The sequence below is a fragment of the Vombatus ursinus genome, unplaced genomic scaffold (genome assembly GCF_900497805.2).
Source record: "Vombatus ursinus unplaced genomic scaffold, bare-nosed wombat genome assembly UNPS02014779.1, whole genome shotgun sequence".
Classification (NCBI taxonomy): Eukaryota; Metazoa; Chordata; class Mammalia; order Diprotodontia; family Vombatidae; genus Vombatus; species Vombatus ursinus.
The window spans coordinates 31,591,819-31,615,408 of NW_020954557.1; the positions used below are offsets into that span (position 1 = coordinate 31,591,819).

The 23,590-nt window shown below is 36.1% G+C and overlaps 1 protein-coding gene across 1 annotated transcript in view; it reads left to right on the top strand.

Moving 5' to 3' along the window:
* Positions 1 to 23,590, top strand: part of NCKAP1 (NCK associated protein 1) — a 131,672-nt gene that overhangs the window by 91,274 nt on the left and 16,808 nt on the right. The window contains exons 18-23 of the mRNA XM_027865846.1: positions 3,804 to 3,923; positions 6,963 to 7,102; positions 9,219 to 9,350; positions 14,761 to 14,979; positions 15,170 to 15,300; positions 15,585 to 15,682. Coding sequence (XP_027721647.1) covers positions 3,804 to 3,923; positions 6,963 to 7,102; positions 9,219 to 9,350; positions 14,761 to 14,979; positions 15,170 to 15,300; positions 15,585 to 15,682 — 840 coding nt within the window. The remainder of the gene's footprint in view (positions 1 to 3,803; positions 3,924 to 6,962; positions 7,103 to 9,218; positions 9,351 to 14,760; positions 14,980 to 15,169; positions 15,301 to 15,584; positions 15,683 to 23,590) is intronic.

A 23,590-nucleotide genomic window follows, 5' to 3' on the forward strand; every position in this document is an offset into this window, starting at 1 on the left:
AAATTCAAGGTGATTTCAGGAAAGTGAGTGCACTAACAACTGGAGGAATCAGGGAAAGTTTCACAGAAAAGGTAGATCTCAGCTGAACCTTAAAGGAAGAAATGAGAAGGGAATGTCAAGTCAACAAGCATTTATAAGTGCCTGCATGTGCTAGGCACTGTACTGAGTACTGGAGATACAAAGAAAGACAAAAACAGAAAAAACCCCACTCCATTCACTGCTCCTAAGGACAGTCTAATGGGACAGAAACCTTAAGACAGCCTTGTACAAAAAAGATATATACAAGATAAATTGGAGGTAATCAACAGAGGAAAAGCACTAAGGTAAAAGAGGCTTCTTGCAGAACATGAGACTTTGAAATTTAAAGGAAGCCAGTAGATGGAAATGAGAGAAAGATTCACAGCATTGGGGATAGGCAGGGTAAACATTATCAGGAGTGAGGTGATGGAGTGTTGTGTGCGGGAGAGAGCAAAGGGGCCAATGCCACTAGGTCACAGATGTGTGAATGGGAATAAGGTATAAGAAGATGGGAAAGTTAGGCAAGGGACCAGGTTACAAGGGATTTAAAAAGGGGGGGGAGGGTTAGTTGAAATTATGTCACCTATTTGTAGTGTGTGTAGCATGATTTTGTGATTTTCTCCCCTTCTTCTTGCCATAAGTGAGTAGCAGTGAAGGTAGTGGATGGTAGAAGTAATCCAACTCTGACGTTTAGCAGGGTATGATCTTTAATGGGGTAGCGGACAGAGGACTTAATAGGACAGTATGGAGATGAATTGGTTCACCAAGGGGTCAAGATAGAGAAGGAAGGAAAGTATAGCCAGTGCAGGGAGTAATGAACAGATTTGTGTTTTACATACTCCTAGGTAAAACCTTTATCACTGCCCTGAGCTACCCCAGTGGGTGAAGTGAACAGCTCAGAAAGTTGAGACTTGTTTATGTTGAACCCGTGGGGTGAATGAGCAGCCCTTCTCTTCTATCCCTGGGTCCTTCCTTGGCCCAGAAGCAGGTTCCTTCCTAGCAATTAATTATGGGAAGTCACCTCCTCTTTCCCCCCACCCCCATAGTATCTCTTGTTTTTAATGTTTTTCCCATCAAGGTCATTTTCTGTTTTTCTTTTAAGTTCTCTTTTTCCTTTGTTTTTTCTCCCTTTGTCCTAATAATACACACATGTTTTTTTGAGGGTGGTGTTCATTGAGAGGCTTGGAGCAAGGATTATAATCAAAGTCATATATCAGAAAAATTATGCAATATACACTGATATATACACAGGGTATTCTAAGTAGTGGGGTTTTTCCCTCATCATTCAGTAAGCTTTTATTAAGTACGTATTATGTGCCAGGTACTGTGCTGAGCCCTTTACCGTTGTTATGTCATTTAATCCACACAACAACCCAAGAAATAGGTGCTATTCTTTTAGTTTTACAGCTGAGGAAATTGAGGCAGGCAGAGAGGTTAAGTAACTTGCCCAGGGTCACACAGTTAAATAAGTGTATGAGGCTGGATTCCAATTCAGGTCTTCTTGACTCTAAGCCCAGTGCTATCCACTGTGCCACTTAGCCTCCATGGGATTCAAAGCCATAAATGAAATAGCCCTTGCTCCTTGAGGAACTTACATTCTATAGAGGGAAACATGTGCACCTAAATATATACAAAATAAATACAAAGGTATTGGGTGATGGAGCATTAATATCCTGGGTGGGAGAGAATCAGGAAAAACTGAGTACAATATGATACTTGAGCTTTGAAAGTAATAGAAATTCTAAGAAAGAGGAAAATACAGAGTGAGTTTGAAGCATGGAGGGCAGCTTTGCACCGGTGGTAAAACACAGAGTTGGCAGCTATGTCTTGTAAACAGAAAATAAAGAAGGCCAGTTTGGCCAAACCAAAGAGCACTTGAAGGGGAATAATTTATAACAGGATTGAAAAGGTAGGGTGGAGACAAGTAGTGAAGGGTTTTAAATGCTAAATAGAGGCATATTCAATTCTAGAAGCAATAGGGAGCCTCTGGATTTAATTGAGTAGGAGAGTGATATATTCAGATATCTTTTAGGAGTGTATCATTAATAGCTATATAGAGTATGAATTGGAATAGGGAGAGAATTAAAGTGGGGAGACCAATTAGAGGCTGTTGTAATAGTCAAAGTAATGAGGGCCTAAACTAGGGTGGTAGCTGTGTGAGGAGTGTTAAGGAATGTTAAGGGATCCCCTGAACTTGTCTTTTTGAGTTGCCTTATTTTCCAGAAACACTGGACCTGGAGTATGCAGGAGGCTCTGATATAATTTGTTCTTTGTACCCCAAGCTGGACTCCCTGTGTATCCTTGGGAGTCAAGACAGGTGCCAGTCAGTCTGCACTAGACTGGGAAACTTCTTATGATGTTGGGACCCTTATAGATAAGCAGACCATCATATCTTCATGGTCTAGCTATTCCCAAAGGAAAAGAATGCTGTTTTTGCCATCTTAATTATTCATGATTTCTCCTCCCTTGTCACTCCCATTTAGGTGGCGATTTGTGTTTCACCTCCTCTCTTTGCCACAATTTCATAAATATGCAAACTTCTGTTTGGGTTGTGAACTTTTTGCCCTGGCTTAGGGTTCTACATGTATGTTCGTTTCTCTCATAATAAACCTAATTTTCATGTAAGTTTCATGAAGTTGTGATTGCCTGTTGACAGGAGAGAGAATGGGATGGGTATGAGAGGAGATATTGAGATATAATTATAGACTTTATAACTGTTGAATATGTGTGATGAAGAAGAATAAGTGGATGAGTGTGAGAAGATGAGGCTGCAAATGCTGTTGTCTGGAAAGGTGATGGTACACTCAACAGAAATGGGGAAATTGGGCAGAGGTGTGGGTTTGAAGAGGACCAGTAATGAGTTCTGTTTTTCTTTATGTTAAATTTGATATACCATTAGACATCCAGATAAGAACGTTCAATAGGCAGTTAGTGATGTGGGAGACATTTGCATAGAGATGATATTTAAATCCATAGGATCTGATAAAGTCATAAAAAGATAGTATAGAGAAAGGAGGGAATAGAACCTAGGACAGAAATTTAGAGTATAGTCACATTTCATCCATATTAAGGGGATGGATTATATCTGAAGATCCAGCAAAGGTGATTAAGAAGGATTGATTAGGCAGGTAGTAGGGGAACCATGAGAGACCAGTGTCACAAAAACTCAAAGAGAGGTTAGCCAAGAAAACAGGAGTATGAACACATATTGAGGTAATGGGAAAATATTGCTTTCTAGAGAAATTAACTGCCTATTCACATCACCACATTTGCTTTGGCTTTTAAATCTATTTTTTAAAGTTTGTGTTTAATTAAATGGATTGGCTTCTTAATTTGTATATACTGTGGTTAAGATGTAGAATCACAGAATTGAAAAGGATCTCAGAGTCTACCTACTCCAATGTATACCTGATCCAAGGAGTCTTTTGAAAAGATTATGAACTAAATACATATTAAATGAAAATATTTGTATTCTTTTACATTATGGAAGATCTTCTTGACCCTATTAAAACTCTTTTCAAAGAGTAGTACTTTATAAAATCAAATCAATGAAATTAGATATTTATTATGTACCTCTTAAGTGCTAGGTAGTGAGAGGGATGCAAGAAATATGAGATAACATGTCTGTCTTTTACAGTCCGGTGGTTTAGTAGGGGTTTAGTTAGTTTAGTTTAGAGATTCAGTAATTAACTTAATTACCCTTCTTTAGTCAAGAATTATATCATTCAATCCGGTTCTTAAAGGAAATGTATGTTTTAAAACATTTACATATTTTGTTTTGACAGAGACATCATATTGGGGATCGGAGTCTTTCATTATGTAACATGTTCTTGGATGAAATGGCTAAGCAAGCTAGAAATCTCATAACGGATATTTGCACAGAACAGTGTACTCTTAGTGACCAGGTAAGAATTTAATTTTTCCCTTCAGTACAAATAGAAATTTTGTTTATGAACATAGAAAAATGTGACCAGTGGTCAGAAATTGAGTCATATCTTGACTTTTGATTCTGAGTTCATTTTTTTTTTTTTGCTATTTTTCAAACTGGTATAGTTTTATGGATATTGGAAAATGAGAACAGGATTGAGGAAAGGACATTAACAACAATTATACCAAATTCCTACAGAAATTTAAATAATATAAATCAACTTTTATAATAAGGAACCCCCAAAAACTTAAGGAATATCCTACATAGCAAACACTCAATTCACCAGGTGGAGATAAATGACAGCCAAAGGCCACATCAATTTAGAATATAAACTCATTTATAAAATCATACAAAAAAGATGTTGGAAGATTATGAGCTGTATCACTTCACAAAACAGGGGGGGAAAATAACTTAAAGAAAACTTTCCAAAGATTGCAGAACTAAGCAAAGTCATCTCAAGGAAATTATGGATGAAGCTGGAAAGAGAAGAATAAATGTTGGAAAAGATCTGTAATGATTTTTATAACACTCTTTTCACAATCAAGGATAGTGGAGAGACCACAATAGAACTATAATGTCAAAGTCCTTGATGTACTTGTAGAAAAAATAAAAATGTCAGTGAAGAAAACAAAGATGAGGAAAAGCAGCTAGACTAAAACAAAGATATACAGAGGAGGGTCATCTGGAGATGACAGAATTTTGGGAGCATTGAATTGATTCTTAGGGTTTCTGAAGGTTGAGAGAAAAACCTCAGACCTTATTATTACCAAGAAAAGGCAACCAAGAAAAAAATGAATACTTATTTCTGCTTTCTCATGTGTATAAATTTTTTATGAGGTTAATCTGCACATACATGGAATATATTCTTGGTGAAGATATTAGAAGGGAATGGCTAGACCTTCCACATCAAGATTATAGATCCATTTCAGCTTGTCAACCAAAACATAGTATACAATCATAAAAACAGGATGTACAGAAAGAAGAAAAATATTACAGAAAGAAGATAAAATATCAAAAAGAATAGGGAAAATGTTAATAAATGGGAGGAGAGTGATTTTCAGATAGAGAAGCAGCGAATAGCATCAAGACAGAGATGATATGTTCACCAAAAGTGATGTCGCTGAAGGAAGAAAGACGACTACTGACATTTGTGCAGCACTTTAAGGTTTACTTTACCTCATTTGATTCATATAACTTCCTTGTGAGGTAGATGGTAATAATGGCTAGCATTTATATAGTGCCTACTGTGTGCCAGGCACTGTTCTAAATGCTTTGCAATTATTATCTCATCTGATCTCTACAACAAACCTGTGAGGTACTTCAGGAATGATTATTCTCTTTATTAGAGGAGGAAACTAAGGCTTAGAGGTTCAGTAATTTACTTTGTCACACAACTACAAGTATCAGAAGCAGAATTTGAACCCAGGTGTCTGCATCAGGTTCTGCATCTGATACAAACATCTTTTTACCAAAAACATTTCTTTGCAATCGGATGGGTTCAGTTCTCCAGGTGGTTAAAATGCATTTAGCAGGGAGTTTCCATAGAGTCTCAGGAGCCTAAAAATTGCTTTTATACTGCTCTTGCTCTAACAGCCCACAACTAGGTTCCATATCTACTTCCTTGCTCAAAACAGTCCTAGCTGGTAGTATATGGTAGAAAACAGGTGTTTTCTAAATCCCAAGTCTCAACACTTTTTCCATTATATCATACTTGTTTCTGACATTTAGGAAAACTAAAGTGACTCTGTAATGTAGAGGCAAATGACCCTATGTACCTCACTGAGATCATAGATTTAAAAATGGAAAAGGCTGAAGAGATCATCTAGTCCAGACCTCGTCTTGTAGATGAGAAAACTGAAGTCTAGAAAGACTTAAGTAGTAAAAGAGCATTCATGATTTGAGGGAGGGCTCAGATACACTATGGCCCTTAGTGCATGATTGAGCCATTCTAAAAACAAATCAGTTATGGAATCATTTTATAATCCCTAATCTGGGAGGTCATTCACTGGAAAAGCAAGCTAAGTCCTGCTAATTTCAGTAAGCTTTTAGGGAATTACTATATTCCATATTTAAGCATCTGTTCCACAATGTGCATGTCATCATGGTTGCAATACATAAACAAATTACAGTATACAATATACAAAATACAAAAACATAATAGTTCCTGACCTTAAAGAACTTATAATCTATTGGGAGGATAGCACACATACATCTTGTCCATTTAATAAAATTGAATTGATCCAATGTTATAATATGTTGAAATTTTCTGGTTTCCTGACCCTGGTACCCATGCTTGGTAACTGATTGAGTTGAAGATGGAAGAGCCATAGCTCGATATCAAATTCTGTGAGAAAATGTGACTTTTAGTGGATTACTGACTCAATATGAGTTAATGGTATTAAAGAACAGTTAAGAAAGCTAATGTAATCTTAGACTGTATTGAAAATAATAATGGTTTTGCCCTGGTTGAACCAGGTCTGGAGTATTTGTGTTTGATTTGGGTACCATCTTCTAGGAAGAGCATTAATAAGATGGGGATCTTTGAGGAGAACAATTAATATGGTTAGGGGCCTTGATATTGTATTATGAGGTTTGGTTAAAGGAGTCAGTAATGTTAATCATGGAAAGACGGGATAGCTCTCCAAGTCTTAGAGGACTGTGGAAAAAAGGATTAGATTTGTCCTGGCCCTAGAGAGCATTAGAATGGGGAGTGGAAGGGAATAAGTGATTTCTTTATTTTTTCTAGCCCAAAATGTAGAGTGAAAATATCAGGAGTGAAGGACAGTGGGGAATAAGCCAATAAATTTAAATTAAAAGTGGTAGCCCATTTTAAGAGAAAATGCCATATTAGTCAGAAATAGGCTGCCCCTTGGTATAGATATTACTCCTTAAAATTAGACAGTATTAAAAGAAAAAGAGTTTTTCATATTTTCTTGTGATGTGCTTTTAATTATAATTATGCTCTTAATTTCATTTATTGAAAAGAGATTTTCTATCTTTTTTTTTTTTAATATAGTTGCTGCCAAAACATTGTGCCAAAACCATCAGTCAGGCAGTCAACAAAAAATCAAAAAAACAGACTGGAAAGAAAGGGGAACCTGAAAGGGAGAAACCAGGAGTTGAGAGCATGAGGAAAAACAGACTGGTCGTAACCAAGTAAGTCATATGCTTTAATTCCATAGTCTCTTTTTTTCTTTTAGTTTTATTTATCTTATTTTTAATTTATGGAGTAGAACAGGCATTTCCATAGCATAGTATAATTTAAAAAAAAAAGATGGTTACACTTGAAACTGCAAATCTATTATATACAACTTGCTATTCTTTTAAAATATGTGATAAAGTTATCCCATGAATTTTTTTCTCCTCCTCCCCAAGATGACTACCATTAGACACAGATATATATGTGTGTGTGTCACACACACACACACACACACACACGTAAAATCATTGTATACATACTTCTGCTTATCAGTTCTTTGGATGCAGATAGTATCTTCCTTCATATGTCCTTTGTAGATAATTTGGGTGTTTATGATAGTCAAAATGACTTAATTGCTCAAAATTATTCTTAAAACAATATTGCTGTTACTATATACAATGTTCTCTTGGTTCTGCTCACATACTGAGGAGTTGTCACCATTTTGGAATTTTGCGTTTCTATTCATTATTTTTCTTTTTTGTTTTAGGGATAATTTATGATTGCATTATGCAGGTTGATAAGGGGAGAACCAGTCTGTTTAAATTATAATTCTTACCATTTTTGCTGTGAATCTGGCTAGTCATAGTTATTGCTTTCTCTAATCCCAAAGTGTAGTCCTAACCTGTTGCCCTGAATTTTGAATAAAACATCAAGTAATATGTGGTACCATATGTACACTATTAATGAATGACTTAGAAGAACTGTTAAGTATTCCTTGGGTATATAATTTTCTATCGGTTTTTTGTTTGTTTGTTTTGCTTTTTGGTGAGGCAGTTGGGGTTAAGTGACGTGCCCAGGGTCACATAGTTAGTGTCAAGTGTCTGGGGTCAGATTTGAACTCAGGGCCTCCTGACTCCTGGGCCGGTGCTTTATCCAGTACACCACTTGGTTGCCCCTATGATACTCTTTTTTTTATGAGGCAGTCAGGGTTAAGTAACTTACCTAGGGGTGTCTGAGATTAAATTTTAACTCAAGTCCTTCTGACTTCAGGGCTGGTGCTCTACACACTGCACCACCTAGCTGCCCCTCTTATCAGTTTTTTAAAAAAATCAAAAGTCTTTTGTGGCTGTAGCATGTTTTATCATATAAAATTATAGCTGTCATTTTCTTTTAACTTTGTTTTCAGGGCCATTAAATACCAAAGGTGTTTTTTGGGGGGGGGGGGTTGGAATCGTGAATGATTTTTTTTTATAACATTTAAAAAATTTGTGTTTGTTCAGTCATTCAGTCATGTTCCTACTCTTTGTGACACTGTGGACCATGCCAATACTGTCCATGGGGTTTTCTTGGCAAAGATACTGGAGTGGTTTGCCATTTCCTTTTCCAATGGATTAAGGCAAACAGAGGTTAAGTGACTTGCTCAGGGTCACATAGCTAGGAAATGTCTAAGGCCAGATTAGAATTCAGGTGTCCCTGACTCCAATCCCAGTGCTCTATCCACTGAGCCACCTAGCTGCTTCCAATTTTCTTTTCTTTTCTTTTGTTGGAAAAATTTAAAAAATAAAATATTTTTGTAATTAAGCATTTATTTTTCCCCTCTCCTTCATCCATGGTTCGGGGAGGGAGGGGGGGAAGCCACCTTTGCATAGTCATCCAAAATAAAATTCCACATTAGCCTTGTCCAAAAATGTGTGTCTCATTTTGCATTTTATATGATTGAAAAGTAAAGCTCTGTCAAAGTATGGAACATTTTATAGATACTCTTTAAAAACTTTTAATTGACCTTTTATCTACCAAAAATGTGGTGAAAGTATAACTGCAACTGGGGATAATAGTAATTTGCCTATAAATCGAATGAACTTAATTTTTTTCCCTCATTGATAATTATATTCAGTAGTATTGTCTGACTGTATTTGGGTCAAAGGAATACTCTTGAATTTACAAGTAATATTTGTGATCTCTCAGAAAACTTTAATGTGGTTTACTTTAGATCCAGGGAAATTATATAGAAGAATTTCTCAATCTTTGTCTTCTGATAGAAAGATACTACCTTAAATCTGGTGATTTTAAAAGTGAATTTATTTCTTCACACATTGTTTAATGTTTTACTGTTTTTCCCTGTCTCTATTTCAGCCTTGATAAATTGCACACTGCACTTTCTGAACTTTGTTTCTCTATAAATTATGTACCAAACATGGCGGTTTGGGAACACACCTTTACTCCAAGAGAATATTTGACTTCTCATCTGGAAATTCGCTTTACCAAGTAAGACAAGATATGAACTATATTTTCCTTTAACTAGAAATTTTATTATATTAAATCTTAGCATGTCTGTAATATTTCCTTTTAGAACTTGGGAGCCCAAATAATAGAATTTTTTTTTACACAATTTATTAACTGGAGTGCCATCCCACATATCCTCCCACATCTTGACTCCAGTCTTTTTCACTGGCTGTTCCCCATACATAAAGTGCTCTCTCTCCTGGCTTCCCTGGATTCTTTCAAGCCTCAGCTAAAATCTTACCTTCTATGGGAGGCTTTCCTAATCCCCTTCAATTCTAATACTGTTCCTCTCTTGATTGTTTCCCGTTTATCCTGTATATAGCTTGTTTGTACACAGTTGTTTGTATGTTATCTCCTCCATAAGACTATGAACTCCTTGAGAATAGAGACCGTCTTTTATCTTTCTTTGTAAACCCAGCACTTTTGCATAATGCCTGGCGCATGGCAGGTGCTTGATAAATACTTATTGACTGACTAAATCTGTAAACTATAAGCCAGTTAATTTGACATTGACTTCCGGGAAAATTGTATGACATTAATGAAGAGGTAGTAACTATCTAGAAAAGGATGTAGCAGTCAGAAAGAGCTAGTATGGCTTTCTCTAGAATGGATTCTTCACTGCTTAAAATCCCTTGCTTCCTTCAAAACTTAACTCAGGTGCCACCTCCTATGTGAAACCTTGCCTACTCATCTACCCTGAAAATCACTTTGTATTTATTTTCTGTATGTATTTATATGTTTTTCATATTATTTTCTCCCAAACAATGTAAGCTTCTTGAGTGCAGGAACTATTTGGGTTTTTTTTTTGTTGTTGTTGTTGTTGTCTTTCTAGCCCTAGTGCATAGCATATGGTCAGTACCTAAGTGTTTGGGGATTGATTACAGTGGTAAACCCGACAAATATAATTTTAGTTTAAGTAGATTTTAGGAAAACATTTCTTAAAATTATCTTATTATGTAGCTATAGGCTAGATTATATATGTTTTAGACATATACATATAAAGAGAGATTTTACATATATGTATACAAATGGATTTGAAGGTGGTTAAATAACTGGTTTCTAAGAATAGTGATTTATTTTTCATTTTTTCCATTCTCTCAGCTCTTAAAGCATTTCATTATCATTTCTATAGAGCTGCTTCCCAGATCTACTCATTTTATCTTTCCTGTACTTCCATCCCACATTATCCTCTCAAGCTGGATGTCCCACAAACATCTCTCGTTCAGTCATTATCTTTCCTCCCAAACCCTTCCCTCTTCCAAATATTACTGTCAGTAACATCCTCACCTTCCTAGTTAATCCAGGTTTGCAACCTTGGCATTATCCTCATCTCCTCACCTTGTTTATTCTTCAGTTGCCAAATCTGGCTGTTTTTATGCCACCACCCCACCACATCTCTCTCACCTGACTCCTTATCTCTACCACCTTATCTCCTTTTTACTATCTCTATCACCACCAAATCTTCTCATTTCTATCTTCACAAAATCCCTCTTGTGTATCCCCCCTATACTAATCACCTAGCTATCACCTTTGTTCAGGAATTCATCCCTTCTCGCCTCAACTGTTTCAATAGCCTTGTAGTTGACCTTCTTGCTCCAAACCTCTCCCCACCTCAGTATATCTTCCACTAATCTGCCAAAAACAAGGGTCTGACTATGTTGACTGTCTTTCCCTCACTCTCCCTCCCTCCCCTTGATAAATCCCATTACCTTTCTGTTACCTACAGAATTAAATATAAAGTCTTCTGTTTGATATTTAGAGCCATTTACAACCTGACTCCTTCCTACTTTTCTAGTCTTCATATACTTTATTGACCTCCACATACTGTACAATTCAATTCTACTCACCTACTTGCTGTTTTTCACATGTGAAATTTCATCTCCCATTTATTTGCTTTTGTCCTGGCTTTCTCCCTTGCCTTGCTTCTTCCTTTTCCTCTTGTAATAAATGGCCACCTTAAAGAAGTAAGTTCAAATACCAATTTCTATATAAATATATTTTTATCAATGATTTTCATAGTGAAATCTCAATAAAACCATTAAGTAGAAAGAATAATCAGAACCTCTTATGCACAGTTATATGCTTGCAAAACTGAGAACACAGTCCCTGGCACATAGTAGGTACTTAACAAATATTTATTGAATGAATTGAATGAACATAAATAGAGAAACATCTGAATTGTCAGAAGACCAGATAGAGATATTAATTCAATCTTAGAAAAGGAAATAGAACTAGATGTAAAGGAGATACCACAGAAAAAAATTTCTAGTCCAAATGAATTCACAGGAGAATTCTATCAAACTTTTAAAGAACAATTAGTACCAATACTATACAAATTATTCTAAAATTGAAAAATAGAACACTTTACCAGGAATCTTTTATGAGACAAATATTATCCTATTACCTATATCAGGGTAGGATAAAACACCAAAGTAAAACTATAGGCTAAAAGAATAAGCATTTTTATACTGCCAGGCGCTGTGCTAAGCACTTTATAAACATAAGCTTATCTGATCTTCATAATAACCTTACAAAGTAGGTACAGTTATTATCTCCATGTTATAGTTGAGGAAACTGAGGTTAACAGAGGTTGTGACTTGTTTAGGATCATAGAACAACTCAGATCTTTCTCTAGGCCCAAAACTATCCATTGTGACACCTATTATTAATATTATTTTTTATTTAATTAGTCAATCAATAATGTTTAATTAATAACAATTGTATGGTAATATAATTAATAACATTAATTGCATGGTAATATAATTAATATTAATTGAACAGCAATTCAAAAATTCTTTAAAAAATCCCGTCAAATAAACAGTAGCAGTTTATCCAAGAAATCATTCATTATGACCCAAGTTGGATTTGTACTAGGAATGCAAAGATAGTTCAATATTAGAAAAAGTATCAACATAATAACTCTTTTAGAAGATGTAAATTTTATCAAGTAGAATGGACTGCCTCATGACATAGGAGATTCCTCTTCTCCAAGCAAAGGAAACATTTGTTGATTGTGTCATAGAGATTCTTGTTTAGGAATGGGTTAGACTAAAATGGCTTCTGAGATCCCTTGCAACTCTGAAATTTTGTGAGATGATCCTTCCTTGGACTCCCCTTAATCAAAATCCTTCCTTGTCTTGGAACCTGATACTTTATATTCCTCAAGCTCACTTGAGTTTCCCTATGTCATCCCTACCTCATTCTGACATATTGGAGTAAGCCTTTAGTGAAGGATCCTTTTAAGTTCATTATGTTATGAATTATGTCATAAATTATGAATATGAAGAAATCAAATACTGGAAACTGGTCTGCTTAAGGTACCTAAAGTAATTGAAAAAGGATTCAGTCTTAGTGGGAAATTATCTCTTATGTTTATCCTTGCCAGATAAATAAATTTTTAATTACTTTGTTCAAAAGTTACTTTTCCCTATGATCTTAATAATTGCGAATAATTTCAGCATTACATTAGTAAGAAATATGACAACAAAAGTATAAATTCTAAAATAAGAGTTGAGCAAGAAAAATATCAAAAATATTATTCTTAAAATTTGTTAAATATAACACCAATTTGTTTGTTTTTTGCCATTAGGTAGTTTGCTCTAAATTCAAAGTATTTTTCATTAAAATGAAGGCTAGAAATTGAAGTCAATTACAATGTCAGATCATCAGGTTTCTATGTGTATGTGTCATTGAGACATTTTTCAAGAAGCAGAGATCATAGGATCATGGATCTAGAGCTGGAAGGGACCCTAGAGGATATATAATCCAATCCCTTCATTTTACAGATAAGGGAACTAAGGCCCAGCAGGGGATTAGGTGACTTGCCCGAAGTCAGAAACCTCAGAGGTGGAATTTCAGCCCAAGTCCTCTTACTCTTTGCCAGCTGTCATGTTGCTGCCTTACAAATTCAACAAACACAGTTTCCACAGCTTTCAGTTCTTACATTTGCACTATCCCACTTTTCAGAACAAATTTCCTAAAGTTGTATGCACTGATATAAGTATATCTAAGTGTCTTTTCCCACTGTTTGTGTGTGTGTATATATATCTCAACATTGTATTTCATATACAAACAGAATGCAAGCATAACTTTACTGCTGTACTCTTTTTGCCTCTGATGGCAAACATGCTATATTAGGAGACAAGGATATGAAATTATTGTCTTTAAGGTGAATATTTACTGTTGGGGGCAGGGGGGAGAAAACCCAAAGATACCTAGACTAAAATTAGCATTTGTTTCTCAGTACAAAGATGATAAATATTTCAAATTCACTTTCAAAACTGCTCACTAAAAAAATCAGGAATAAGAAAACCAGCAAATCTAAGTAGGGCTTATAGAAATTGTTAATGATGATATGAAAGTATTTCATGTAACTCACTGAAAAATATTTCAAATATGAATGAAGGTGTCTTTTTTCAAAATTTAATTTTTTTGGTAACATTGTATTGAAATCTCAAAATAAATTATCAGACTCAAAAAATTATGACAAGAAAAATTTTAAAACATCGATCTTAACATATTCAATGAACATCATGACTCCACAGAAAAGTTCTCTAGAAGAGCATTCCAGTCTTACCCTTGTCATTAGCAAGCAATCTTTTTTTTTTTTTTGTATGTGAGGCAATTGGGGTTAAGTGTCCTGCCTAGAGTCACACAGCTAGTGAGTGTTATATGTCTGAGGCTGGATTTGAACGCAGGTCCTCCTGGGCCGGTACTCTATCCACTGCACCACCTAGCTGCCCCCAGACACTTGTAGCTTTTTTTTTTTTTTTTTGTTGGATGAGGCAGTTGGGGTTAAGTGGCTTGCCCAGGGTCACATAGCTAGTAAGTGTCAAGTGTCTGAGGTCAAATTTGAACTCAGGTCCTCCTGATTCCAAGGCCAGAACTCTGTCTACTGTACCACCTAGCTGTCCTGGCAGATTAAAGATTCTGCTCTGAATGGTAGAGTCATGGCAGCTTTACCAGAGGACAAATTATTCTTTGAGCAGTGGGCCCTAAGGGCCACTAATATTCCAAGGGCCAGATGAAATTTTAACTAAAGGTGGAATATGACCTTTGGGTAAGAACTACCAGCCCTTGCCGTAAACATTTTACAGTTGTGGACAACTGAAAAATAAATGTGTAAAAATTATCTCTATGTGTTTGTTACACAGTTTTACTTATTAGTGTACTTATAACTTTAAAAATGGAACTGAATTGAGGTTCCAGAATATCCCATCTCCCCACATTCCAGGGTTTTGTAGCATGTAAATTATTGTCTTCCTTTTAAATAATTTTACATTATTAAACTATATTTATAGCTTATATACAATCTTTTTATATGGTTTGAGTGAATGACTGTTTTACAATAATGTGAACAATCTTTTATTTCATTTACTCTTTTCCTTTAAAGGTCAATTGTGGGGATGACAATGTATAATCAAGCCACACAAGAAATTGCAAAACCTTCAGAGCTCTTAACAAGTGTAAGAGCATACATGACAGTACTCCAGTCAATAGAAAATTATGTGCAAATTGACATTACAAGGGTATTTAACAATGTTCTTCTTCAGCAAACGCAACATTTAGACAGTCATGGAGAGCCAACTATTACAAGCCTGTACACAAATTGGTAAGACCTTAAATTGAATGTATGTTTGTATATAATAGCATTCCCTTTTTTGTTGAAGAAAATAAAGATTGGTAATCTATAAAAGTCCCACTGAAGTTGAAACCTCTTTTATAAAAGTATATCCTATAGTAAGTTTTGAATTATTGCTTTGATCTTTCTTTTTCCGTAATGATCATATGCTTCTCTTTAGGTATTTGGAGACCTTACTAAGACAAGTTAGCAATGGCCATATAGCTTATTTTCCTGCAATGAAAGCATTTGTGAATTTGCCCACAGAAAATGAGCTGACTTTCAATGCAGAAGAGTATTCAGACATATCAGGTGAACTTGTTTGAAAATTTCATGTTATTTTTGTAGTCTTAATTGTAGAAAATCAATACTAAACTGGAGTCATTTTCTTTTAAGTAAGATCTTGGCTTTGTAGAATTACCTCTGTGTCCTTTGTGGGTTACCTTTGAATGTTTTTTTTAAAAGTAAGTCTTTTCTTTGATCTGTGCATTTATAATTTCTTTTTCTGTGTGATGGTTGGGGTATTCAAGCATTTACTTTTAAAATAATTTGATTCAGCTTTCAAGTGAATGAATTAAATTATTTTTCTTTCTTAGAAATGAGATCACTATCAGAATTGCTAGGTCCATATGGGATGAAGTTCCTCAGTGAAAGCCTTATGTGGCATATTTCATCACAAGTTGCTGAACTTAAGGTAATAGTTTTCACTATATTATCTGTATTTTAATCCTTTGGAATTAGTTTTGAAATGTCATTGTGGATGTGATTAAACAAAACATGTAGTATAGAATTTTAGTTATTTCATCACTTTTAATAACAGTCACAGAATTTTAAACCATACAAGAATCAACTCTATAACATTTTCAACAAATGGTGGTCCAGAAATTACATGTGTAAAGTGATTTGCAAACTTAAAGCTTTTTAAATGTGAACTTTTATGATGATGATCATTAATGAACAAGCAGTTAGTTTATTCAGCACCAACTCTGTGCCAGGCACTTGCTAGACAATGGGGACCATTTTCAGTCATCCTGATTTATATCTTGCCACTGGACCCAGATGGCTCCAGAGGAGAAAGTGAGGCTGGTGACTTTGCACAGCCCTCCTGCACTTAAAACCAAAGTTTGCTCTGCCCAAAGGAATGTAAGTTTTGATGGGTGGAAACTACTAAGATACCTTGAGGTTTATGGACTAGATTTCTTTCTTTAAGATTACTCTGGTTCTCATTGATTGGCCAACAATAGGTCCCAGCCCAAGCCCCATTTAGTGTTCATTGTGTGGGCCCTCAAGGCTCTGAGTGGATGTGAATAGTAACTGTTTCTGTTTTGGCCAGAAACCCTGAGGGCCTTCCCCTCCCAGATTGATATTTTTTTTTTTGATTAGGTAAAAGGGGCCATTCTCTGCTCATTTCTTACCTAGCCTTAATTTCTGAATGGGCTTTGCCTCAGATGGAGTGAGAACTTGGAAGGACCTTAGCTTAAAAAGGCCAAGGTCTCCCACTGCATTGGTGGGGAGGGGAGGTAGTTGGGGGGAGGGGGGCATCTCCAGTCATCCTGATCTATATCTTACCACTGAACCCAGATGGTTCTGGAGGAGAAGGTGAGGCTAGTGACTTTGCATAGCCCTCCCTCACTTAAATCAAATTCACTTGCAAGTCTTGGCATCACTTTCCTGATGTCATGGTCCTCTTCAAGAATGAAGGACAAAAAGCGTCAACAGCTAAACAATGTATATACAGAGACATAAAGAAAACAATCCCTGACCTCAAGGAGCTTACATTCTTTAGGGGAATACAACATGTATATTTAAGTATATACAAAATAACTACAAATTAATTTAGGGGGACTAGCATTAGCAGCCAAGATCAGGAAAAACCTCATGCAGAAAGATGATATTGAGCTAAGCTTTGAAAGAAATTAGTGAATCCAGTAAAACATGTTCAGTCTGTTGCTGAGTCTTATAAATATTACATTTGTAACATCTCTCATATACTCTCCCTTCTCTCTTCTGACACTGTCATCACCCTAATTGCAGGCTCTCATCATTTCTCACCTAAGTATTGTAGTAGCCTGTTTGTTGGTCTCCCTTCATCATCTTTCCTTGTTCCAGTCCATCTTCCATGAACCTGTCAAAAATGATCTTTCTTAAGCATAGGTCTGATAATGTCATCCCCCCAACCCCCCATTCAGTAAACTTCAATATAATATTCTCTTTTTTAGCTTTTAATAACCCTTTATAACTTGGCCCCTTCCTACCTTACAATCTTCTTGCATGTACTTAGTCACCTCCACATACTTTGTGATCTAGTGTCACTGGCCTCCTTGCTATTCCATCTCCCAACTGAGATTTTTCACTGGCTGTCTTCTGTGTTTGCAACTCCCTCCCTCATCTCAGCCTCCTAATGTCCCATGTTCTTTAGGAAATTTCCTAATTTTAATGTCTTTCTTCTGTTGATTATCTCCAATTTATCCCTTATTTAGTTTGTGTTTTTAAAGGGTTTCTTTGATTTTTGTGTCCCTGTCTCCGTCCCCGCCCCCCTCCCCCTTCTTTGTATCCCTAGCACTTAGCACAGTCCTTGGTATTTATAGGCACTTAATAAATGCTTGTTGACTTGAATTCGTGTGAAACTGGAGCTCAGAGAGAGGCATGGCTGGATATGTAGATCTGAGAGTTATCTGCATGGTAGTGACATTTAAACTTATGGAACCTGATGGGTTCTCTGAGAAAATATATGGAGAAAAGATTGGAGGACCCAGGACAGAGCCTTACGGCGTAGGCATAAAAGAGGGTGAGATATGGATGATTATCCAACAAAGGAAAAACACAAGGATTAATCCAGCAGGAAGAAAGAGAACCAGAGAGCTGTGTCCTGAAAATTCAGAGAAGAAAGAATATTCAAGAGGGAGAGAGTAGTCAGTGTCACATGCTACAGAAAGGAGAGGAGAATGAAGATTGAGAAAAGGCCATTGCATTAGCAGTTAAAAGATGGAATTTAGTAACTTTGAAAAGAGCTGGTTCAGTTGAATAATGGGGTCCAAAACCAGATTGCAAAGGGTTGAGGAATAAAGGGAAAAGAAGTAAAGGCAATGTGTGTAGAGAGTTAAGAGTTTGGATTCTAAGAAACAACTCTGGTGGAGAATGTACCAGCCATCCCCACCACTGCCACCTGTGAGGGAAGCAAAGCACCGTGAGGGAGAAACAAGGGGCCACATGTACTAAGAAAGTCAAACTGCCACCATGATCTTAACCACTGACTTACTTCAGTTGCCTGTTGAAATAGCCGAGCACCCTAAACCCCAAAAGAACCTTAGGAATAGCAGTGCTCCCCACAGCAGCAGCCCTACTTCTAGGGCACACCACTGTCATTGAGGGGAGCAGTTACTGTGGATAAGGATCCCTATCCTCACCACCAGCATCACCAACTGCTTACTAATATAAGTCCAAGATCCCTGGGAGTCACAGTAGTCCCCAGATCATTGGTTTTGTGGAGTTATTATCTGGGGAATAGACTTCTGTGGAGAAGGTGCCATTCATCTCCACCAGCTGGCACTGTTGTATAGGCAAGCCAGCCTAACTGAGACAGCAAGACAGCCTGAGCAAGAGACAGGTGGTATAGGTAAGCATGTGCTAGGTAAGTCAAACCACTGCCACCTCTGCTTAGACCTCAAAGGAGTTAGGCCATAACTCTATACCTAAGAGCCTTGGGAATGACAGCAACCCTTCCTCTCCATCTATACCACTGGTCTTAATTCTAGCTCAGCCCCTTCTACCATCATCCTTGAAAACAGCCTCTGTAGGAATGCACCCTGGAAGCTGTGGGTGCTTCAGTCACAGGTACTGAATACCTAAAAAAGAAAATTCTTGACCAAAGACCCTGGTATTTTCAAATGGTTCAACATCAGAAATTGATAAGATTTTATCGTGGAAATATTTAGTAGGCAGTAAACATTAATTATTAAGAGCCTACTGTGAGCCAAGCACTCTGCTAAGTACTGGGAACACAGAAAATAAAAAAAGACCATCCCTATCCTCAAGAACTTTACAGTCCAATGGAGGAAGACCCAAAAAAAAAAACCAAACAAAAAACAGAAGGAAGGGGAAGGGGGGGGGGGGGGGGGAGAGCAGACTTGGGGGCATAGTGAAGGCAGGCAGAGAAGTCCCCAAGGCAGTTCAGGCAGGTGAGAAATGAGGAAATGACTGAACTGAGATCTTTCCTTACATGGAGGTTGAAGTTTATGACCCCACCCTCCAATCAAAGAGGCAGAGGAGCTGATGAGGTGGAGTACCGAGGCTTATGAGATGTTACAGGATGATGGGGTTATTCCAATAGGGAGCTTCCTAGGGCATGGTGGAGAACTCAGAAGTCCCAAAGTAGTGCAGCCGGTCTAAGAAATGAGGAAATGATATTAAAGATGATGCATTATCATATGCTTTGTCACTGTAGCTATAGAACCTATCTGACTTGAAACTGAAACCTGTATGTGCTGTCTTCCCCTTTAGAATGTTGTGAGCTCCTTGAGAACAGGGACTGCCTTTTCTATTTCTTTCCTTAGCACTTAGCACAATGCTTTACACATAATAAGCACTTAGGGATACATATCCATTCATTCATTTGAAAGAGAGGATGATGCAGGATTGATGGTTTTAAGGTAATGGTAGAGTCAAGTGAGGGAGGTTTTTCAAAGATACTTTTTTCTTTTTTTAATTAATTTTTTTCAATTATCAAACTTTTTTCCTTCCTTCTTCCTTCTCCTTATCCCCAGTAGGAAAAAAAAGAAAACTAAAAATCCTTTTAACAAATGTCCATATTGACAATGTCCAAAAATTGTGTCTCATTCTACATATTTAGTCCATCATTTCTCTGTTAGGAGGTAGATAGCATTCTTTATTATCAGTCCTCTGGAATCATGATCATCATTGCATTGATCAAAGTTCTTAAATCTTTCAAAATTGTTTGTTTTTACAGTGGAGTTAGAGTGTAAACTGTTCCCCTTAATCTACTCACTGCACTTTGCATCAGTTCGTCTTAGTCTTCTCAGGTTTTTCCAAAACTATGTCTTCTATAATTTCTTACAACATAGTAATATTCCATTACATTTTTATACCATAATTTGTTCAGCTGTTTCCCACTTCAGAGACATTATCTTGGCTTCCAATTCTTTGCCACTATAAAAAGTTGCTATCATATTTTTATATTTACAGAACCTTCCTTTGATGTCTTGGGGTCATAGGCCTAGTAATGATATTGCAAGGGAGGATTTTTTAAAGGATTAATGGAAAGCTGGGCAGCATGCTTATAGATAGCATGGATGGGTCAAAAGATAGGGATTGAAAATAAGAGATTATAGTTTGGGGAGCAATCTGATGAGACAGGATGGTATCACAGATGCATTTAGAGTAGGTGCCTTGACAAGAAAAGGATGATGCACAGATCTATGTATCTTCAGTCTCTCACCTGAGATTTAGTGTCGCATCCCCAGCTACCTATTAGACATTTCCATTAATTGGTTTCCCTGCTTCACATCTCTCCCTACTCAAATCTGTCCTCTACATAGCTACCAAAAAAATCTTCCTCATGTGTAGAAGTGACCTTGTCATTCCTTTACTCAAATTCCAAAAACTCCAGATTGCCTCTTGGATAAAATATAAAGTGCTGTTTGGTTTTAAAAGCCTTTTGTAATCTAGCCTTATCTGTTCCTCACATTGAATACTCCATCTCCTGTTTTCCACACGTTTGTGCTGGGTGTCCTCTATGCTTAGAATGTCCTTCCTATTCATCTCTACCTCACAAAATCCCCCGCAACCCAAGCACCACCTTCTACCTTAAATGCTAGTGCCCTCCTTCCCAAAGTACTTAGTATTTAATGTTTATTTATTTTGTGTTTATTCACAGTATACTCATATATGTATATATTATCTTTCCCAGTAGAATAGAATATAAGCTCTTTGAGAGAAAGGATTATTTCATTCTTTTTACTTACATCTCTGACTCCTAACATAATGTCTGATACGGAGCAGATGTTTAATAAACGCTTGCTGATTAATTGAAATGGCAAGTTCCTGATCAGACGCTAGAGTAAAGGAGCAGAAAATGAGTGATGATGTCAGAGGCTTCTGAGATGTAAATTGGGAAAGAAAAAGGAGCTTGTCAGTTAAAATATGAGGGAAGATTTTCTGCTGGGAAAGTAGGGTTGAAACACTTACGAAAGAGGCTTCAGAAGAAAAGATTTGAACATTCTGTGTTCCCCACAGACTGTGAGGAGTGGCAGAAATAAAAGGATTGCTTTACTTCAATGAGGGACCAGTTCAGATTGTATAACATACATTTATAGTGAACTCAGTTGGCATAGTTATGTCACTTCTTTCAGCACCATTTAGCAAGAAAGGACAAAAGTGCAAGTTATTCAAGACTAAAGGACACTGTAATGTGAACTGGTTTAGTGTCAAGATTTGGAAGAAAGAGAAATTAATACAAAGTATAAGTAATGGAAAGGGTGATTAATGCAGTCTCAAAGGGACTGTAGGTCAAAATGAGGACAAAGAATAGGTTGAGTTGGAATTTAGAGTGCAGGGAGAGGTATGATAGAATATTATGGTTAGTTAAAGGAAAAGTACTATTCCAAGTCAGTTAATGATCTGAATTTCACAGCAAATTTAGCAGATGTAGAAGCAAATATTAAATTCCCAGGAGTAAAAATAATACTTTGATGAATACATACAATACCAAGTATTTTGTTTTTCCCTGGCATTCATTATACCATTATGTCTGGTTTTTCCTCTCATCTCATTCTGGTATTTTTTTTTCTTGCTTCTGTTATTTTACCTTATATCCCTATAGAGGCAATGCGGCAGTGTGGTGGATGAAGTTCTGGGCCTGGAGTCAGGAAGACTCAATCTTCCTGAGTTCAAATCTGGCCTCAAACACACACTAGTTATGTGACCCTGGGCAAGTCAGTTAACCCTGTTTGCCTTAGTTGCCTCATCTATAAAATGAGCTGGAAAAGGAAATGGCAAGCCACTCTAGTATCTTTGCCAAGAAAACTCCAAATGCGACCCCAAAGAGTCAGATATGACTGAAACAACAACAAAAATATCCATAGATAGATTATATATAATTCGGATATATGCACTTATATGTATGTTTCTATACATATATGTTTATATCTATATTTTATATTTCATATTTTATAGGCATGAAAAGTACTTTTCCATTTTTGTTCATTATAATTTATTAGTCTTATTTATTCTCCTCCTTCCTGCTTACAAGATCCTGTACTTTTACTCAGGAATAGGTAACACATAATTTATCTTTACCTTGCCTACTTCTGCCCTGCCAAAAGGAAGTTGAGGTTGTGGAAGAAATGTACCCCAGAAGTTTATTTTTTGATGTTATCTTTGAATTTAGGATTATAAGAATAGATACTTCTAAGACTATATCATACCTGTTGTACTTAATAGAAATCATTTCTGTGAATTAGCCTTCCTATATGTTATGTTTCAATATACTTCTCCCTGTTCCTTCCAATTCATTAATATCCTAATAACTGTATCACTCAGTTTTAACCATATGAAAATAATCATATTCCTGAAAAAAACATAATTCCTCGTAGAAAATGTAAAGTCAGGTCAGTTTTACATAGTCGCAATGCACATAACATGAAGGTTTTTTATAATGTCACCGAATCATTTATTTATTTTTGGAAGTTCCAGCTTTGTCTCTGGATGAAGTAAAATTCTTGTTTTGAGGAGTTTTTTTTAAAGCAGTTTATGATTTCTGGATCTGAATCATTAACCTCAATCAAAACAAAATACCAGAACTTTTCCCCATAGTTGAGATTCTTTGTCTCAGAGATCTCTGCTTGTGTTTTAAGATTCTCAGGTAAAGGAAAAACAGTTTTAAAATAACATGTTTATATCCAGGTTTTTAGTTCTTAAATATTAATTACCTCATTATTGACAGTCTTTCTTAGTAGTGACAGTCATCCTTAAAATCCCTGGGATTTCTTTTTTACTTTTATATTAACTAGCATATTTTGTTGATTAGTGTTAGTTCTTGATCAAGTATGATAATTATATTTGTAAAGAATAAAACAAGTTTTTTTTTTTAAATATCTATCTCTTAACTTCATAACATTGCTTGTACCATATTGTTTGAAAGTAATATAATTAGGGAAACTTAGGTAGAGAAACTTCTTTAGTACTAAGAGGATTCTGTGAGTTTTGACAGCAGTATAAAACCTACCTTCAAGACTAAAGCAAAAATAAGGGTTTCTTCAAAAACAATCAAGAAGTATTTAAGTGTTTATCAGTTATTGTGCTGTCAACAGGATCATTCAGAATTTGATAGTGTTGACAACAAAGTACTGAAGTTTTATTTTTTGAGTGATTTATCTTAGCATCACAAAGATTTTTTTATTAAATGATTTATTTTAGCACCATTGTGATAGCTCCCTTTCTCTTTCTGCAAGAGGTCTGTTTGAGAAAATTGAAAAATAATTTACATAATGTCACAGGATAAATTAGTGAGATCACACTCTTGAACCTTAAGGTCTTTGTATTTTTACTTTCTGGTATTGCCTATTGAGTCTTAATTACCCTATTA